At 50.6% G+C, this 5,485-nt stretch overlaps 1 protein-coding gene across 1 annotated transcript; it reads right to left on the bottom strand.

The window, feature by feature from the left end:
• Positions 1 to 4,967, bottom strand: LOC127579346 (D-dopachrome decarboxylase-B-like). The gene is given in 4 exon segments (XM_052032080.1): positions 1 to 188; positions 2,028 to 2,094; positions 2,097 to 2,202; positions 4,780 to 4,967. Coding segments are annotated over 4 exon segments (354 nt in total). The 5' UTR covers positions 4,888 to 4,967; the 3' UTR covers positions 1 to 115.
• Positions 4,968 to 5,485: the final 518 nt, after the last annotated feature.

Consider the following 5,485-nt stretch of genomic DNA (forward strand, 5'->3'; position numbering starts at 1 on the left):
TTTGATATAATCAATGAAAATGTTTAATAATGGGTCCACTAACGTGTTTACAAATGTGGCTGTCGATTAAAGCCATGGGCAGGCCAATACACAAGGTTCCGAGTCCATTATTTGTCTACAGGAAGGTCATGACGGTACCATTTTTCCCAATCTGCCACTTCTCCAATGGGTAAAATCGAATCAGGATCCTAAAAAAAGTTAAAAGTTCAGAAAACATTAAATTACAATTTCTTTCTATTTCTTTCTGGAGTCACGGAAGTGGATTAATCAAGAGTGTTGTGGCAGGCTACCCCAGGAAGCCTCTTCAAACCTAATAAAGTTTGAAACAGCATTTTCAATATTCCTAATTTCCCAAGCTACTGATACCTACATGTTCTGGTGTTCAAATATAGACTTATGAGCATAATCCAAGCTATCCAATAAACAAAAGTACAGCAGTGTTACCAGGTTTACATGATTGTATTTAATGTGGCTGGCTAAAGGTGAATGTGTATGTTAACGCTGTGTTTTAGTCTTGCATGACAATACACAGCAGACCATTGCACCTGCCCGGCTTTGCACCTTGGGTTAGCAGTGGCTCTCCATACACAAGTCCCGCAACAAACATCAGCAGAACATCAGACTGCACAGTCCAATCATCGTGCTCAGGGTGGAGTGTGCCATCCCAATCACCAAATGCACCGTCTGCTCACTCATGGATCACATTTCCAGGAAATCAGACTTCTTTCTTGTTAGTTGCCCCAGCCTATCCATCAAAAAATGGTTTCAGTTTTCTATTTTCTAGGGAGAATTGTCTCCCAACAGTAAGTTTGAATGTGTTGGATACGACAGCAGATCGCCAGATACTATTCTCAACATTAGAATGCGATGTGGTAGTGCTGGAGAAGGTGCAGAGGCGGTTCACCGGGATGTTGCACGGGATGGAGCTTCACTTACAAGGAGAGACTGGAAGGAGAGACTGTGTTTCCCCTGGAGCGGAGGAGATTAACTGGGGCCACGATTAAGATATATAAAATTATGAGGGGTATAGTTAAGTTAGACTGCAGGAAACCTTTCCCCATATCGCAGGTAGATAAAACTAGAGGATGCAGATTTAGGGTAAGGGGAAAGAGATTTAGAGGGGGTCTGAGGGGCCGTTATCACCCAGAGAGTGGTGAGTGCCTGGAATACACTGCCAGAGAGACTGGTGGAAGCAGAGTCACCGACAGCATTTACATAATGTCTGAATGAGCACTGGAATCACCCAGGCACAGAAGGTTATGGGCCAAGTGCTAAAGATGGGATTAATATGGATGGGTGCCCACTGGTCAATGAACGTGGCCCGTTTCCATGCTGCATTACTCTAATTCTATAAACGTTTCCTACAGCAGGCATCTTCAGACACTGAAAGATGCTACAATGCAGTCTGTAGAAAATCCTCCAAATTTACTCGGGAGGATAACAAACCAATGGCCACCGTTATACTCATTCAGCTCTGTTGGGCAGGCCATGTCCCTCACAGACTCCTGAAATGTTGCCACTACTCTGAGCTCTGTCAGGGGTGGAGATCACCAGGTGGACAGAGGCAAAGATTCAAGAATGTGCTCAAAGACACCGGGAAAAACTGCAACTTTACCACCGCCTCACAAACTAAACACCCACCCACCCTGTCAGTCACCTCCCACCACATCCGTGCAACGGTCTTCTGAAGACTTCCCTGACAACCCACAATACCAGACTGAAAGCAAGTCATCCTTGACCCCGAGGGACTGCCTAAGAAAAGGAAGGCACCAAAGGTATTTGACTACCTGTAAAACACTTTTGGGAAGTCCTGAGGTTCTGACAGGCATAATAGAAGTTCAAATGTTCCTTTCAATTTAACGCATGCAAAAGGCAGTGCCCACTGCATAACTGCATTTCCTCGGTACCGTACTGCAGTACCTGCCTAAATTATGTGCCCAAATTTGTAGCACGGGATTTGAATACAAGGTTTTCTGCCACTTGGACAAGGCAGTGATAGCACAAGGTGCTGAATTCTCACCACCTACCTGTCTGCAGATAAGCCCAGCTCCCGGGTAAGGAATTCAAAGAACTTATTGCTGTGCTCCTTGTTTTGTCGGCGGTTCCCACCACCCCGATGGAAGACACAATCAGCTGGGCGCACGGTGACATGCTGCCTCCCATTGACATGATCATGTTTGGCTTCACAGATACATTGATTCTCTATAAAGATAAAACTTTCTTTTAGGAAGAGATTAACAAAATTATGCATTAATAGTAATAGCTATGCCGTAGTTTGATTCATTTTGAAGCATCAGGATGTAGTCTCAAAGTTCACATTCCAGATAAGTCAGAACTAAGAAAGGTTAGAGAATTAATAGGCAAGAGGCAGCAAAATTGTAGAGGAGGTCAAAGAAAAAAAGGGCAGCCTGTTAATATTCTAGGCAGGAGATGTTCGACGTCAAGAGGAGAAAATGATACAACAACAGACAACACAGGAACAAAGCCTCACCAAGTCTGTTCCCTCCTTTCCCTGGACGACAATGCCGCCCCTGCCTCACTGTGGTGCTGACCCCTTCCACGGCTCAGTGTCCAAGGGGGATAAGTCAGGGTGCCTGGGCTTCAGAATGGCAGGGAGCCCTCTGGCACACCAGGATCTAGGGAGAGTTTGGGCCGTTGGCTCAGTGAGACTTCAGGACAGCATCATAGCTGCTCTGCGAGAGCAGAGAAGAGGACAGAGCCTTTGAATCCCAGGTCTTACCAATTTGCTTGAAAATTTCACTTAGATCATATAAATTACTCTGAACCACCAGGCTCAAGGACAGCTTCTATCCCACTGTTATAAGACTATTGAACAGTCCCCTAGTACGATAAGATAGACTCCTGATCTCACAATCTACCTCGTTATGACCTTGCACTGCACTTTCTCTGTAGCTGTAACATTTTACTCTGCATTCTGTTATTGTTTTACCCTGCACTACCTCAATGCACTGTGTAATGAATTTATTTGTATGAACGGTAGCAAGACAAGTTTTTCACTATACCTCGGTGCAAGTGACAATAATGAACCAATACCAAATACTCTGTACTTTAAAGCTATTTTGTCAATTCTGCTCAGGCCCAACACACTCTCAAATAACGAGTCAGAGTATAGGAAGGAGACAGAGAGCCTAGTGGCATGCTGTAATGAGAACAACCTTTCCCTCAATGTCAGCAAAACATAAGAGCTGATTATTGACTTCAGGAAAGGGGGCGGGTGTACATGCACCTTGTCTACATTAATGGTGCGAGGTTGAGAGCTTCAAGTTCCTGGGACGTGAACATCACCAACAGCCTGTTCCTGATCTGACCACGTGGATGCCACGGCCAAGAAAGCTCACCAGCCCCTCTAATTCCTTAAGCAGGCTAAAGAAATTTGGCATGTCCCCTTTGACACTCACCAGTTTTTATAGATGCACCATAGAAAGCATCCTATCCGGCAACTGCTCTGCCCGAGACCACAAGAAACTGTACAGTTGTGGACACGGCCCAACGCATCACAGAAACCAGCCTTCCCTCCACGGACTCTGTCTACACCTCACTGCTTCGGTAAAGCAGCCAACATAATCAAAGACCCCACCCACCCCGGACATTCTCTCTTCTCCCCTCTCCCACTGGGCAGAAGATACAAAAGCCTGAAAGCACGTACCACCAGACTCAAGGACAGCTTCTACCCTGCTGTTATAAAACTACTGAACGGTCACATAGTACAATAAGATGGACTCTTGACCTCACAATCTACCTCGTTATGGTCTTGCACTTTATTGGAATTTGGAATTGGTTTATTATTGTCACTTGTACCAAGGTACAGTGAAAACTTGTCTTGCATACCGTTTGTACAGATTAATTCATTACACAGTGCATTGAGGTAGTACAGGGTAAAACAATACAGAATGCAGAGTAAAGTGTCCCAGCTACAGAGAAAGTGCGGTGCAGATAGACAATAAGGTGCAAGGTCAATGAAGACAAATCGATTACCACAACTACTTTGAGGCTGTGGAACAAAGACCTCTTCATTCAACTGGCCACTGCATGTTTTGTTGGGAGACCTTGCTCTTGATGAGCTAAATGAAGTTGCTTCTACTGTACTTTGTAAGAATTGCTGGTGGTGTCTATTCAAATTAAGTAAATTAACTCTAGGACCAAACCATTACCTGGAAACGTGAAGTAATGGAACGAGTACAGTGCCTTTTGCGACTTAAGGACCTTTTTGATGCAGGATCTTTGAGCTGAAACGCTAACTCTGTTCCTCTCTCCACAGATGCTGTCTGACCTGCCGGATGTTTCCAGCAGTTTCTGCTTTTACATGAGATTTCCAGCAGCAGGTGGGAATCGCCCAAGCTGCCTCCTGCACAAGGTCAACAGTCCCACCGGAGCTCGCCGCCAGCCCCCCACCCAGTCCCCTCCTGCCCGGCTCCTGGTCAGTCACCGTCAGCCCGACCTGTGCACAGTCCCCCACACCTCCCCCCCCCCCCCCGGCTCTCAGACCCCGTGCCCCACCCCCCGGCTCCCAGACCCCCTTTGCCCTCCTGCCCCCACCCCCCCCCCAGCTCCCGGACCCCCTTTGCCCCCTGCCCCCAACCCGCCCCGGCTCCCCGACCCCCCCTGCCCCCCACCCCGGCTCCCGGTCCCCCTGCCCCCACCCCCCGGACCCCCTGCCCCCACCCCCGGACCCCCTGCCTCCACCCCCATCCGGCTCCCGGACCCCCACCCGCGGCCGGCCGGCGGGAGAGGGGAACCCGCCGCCGAAGCGTCACCTGCCTCCTGCGGCTTGTCGAGGATGGCGGCCGCCGCCCGGCTCAGCCGCTCCACCAGCGCCTCGGGGAAGCAGCCGGCCGCCAGGTTACTCTCCAGCTCCAGGAAAGGCATAGCCCGGGGCCGGGGAGCGAGGGCAGGAAGCTGCCGGACTTGGGACAGTGGGCGGGCGGCAGGCGGAGGGTCCGCCCCGCTGCCGGGGGGGGGGGGGGGGGGAGTGTGTGTGTTGGGGAGGGGGGGGGAGAGTGTGTTGGGGAGGGGGGGAGAGTGTGTGTTGGGGAGGGGGGGAGTGTGTGTGTTGGGGAGGGGGGGGAGTGTGTGTGTTGGGGAGGGGGGGAGTGTGTGTGTTGGGGAGGGGGGGGAGTGTGTGTGTTGGGGAGGGGGGGAGTGTGTGTGTTGGGGAGGGGGGGAGTGTGTGTGTTGGGGAGGGGGGGAGAGTGTGTGTTGGGGAGGGGGGGAGAGTGTGTTGGGGAGGGGGGGGAGAGAGTGTGTTGGGGAGGGGGGGAGAGAGTGTGTGTTGGGGAGGGGGGGAGAGAGTGTGTGTTGGGGAGGGGGGGAGAGATGTGTGTGTTGGGGAGGGGGGGAGAGAGTGGTGTTGGGGAGGGGGGGAGAGAGTGTGTGTTGGGGAGGGGGGGAGAGAGTGTGTGTTGGGGAGGGGGGGGAGAGAGTGTGTGTTGGGGAGGGGGGAGAGTGTGTGTTGGGGGGAGTGTGT

The sequence above is a fragment of the Pristis pectinata genome, chromosome 17, assembly GCF_009764475.1.
Source record: "Pristis pectinata isolate sPriPec2 chromosome 17, sPriPec2.1.pri, whole genome shotgun sequence".
NCBI lineage: Eukaryota > Metazoa > Chordata > Chondrichthyes > Rhinopristiformes > Pristidae > Pristis > Pristis pectinata.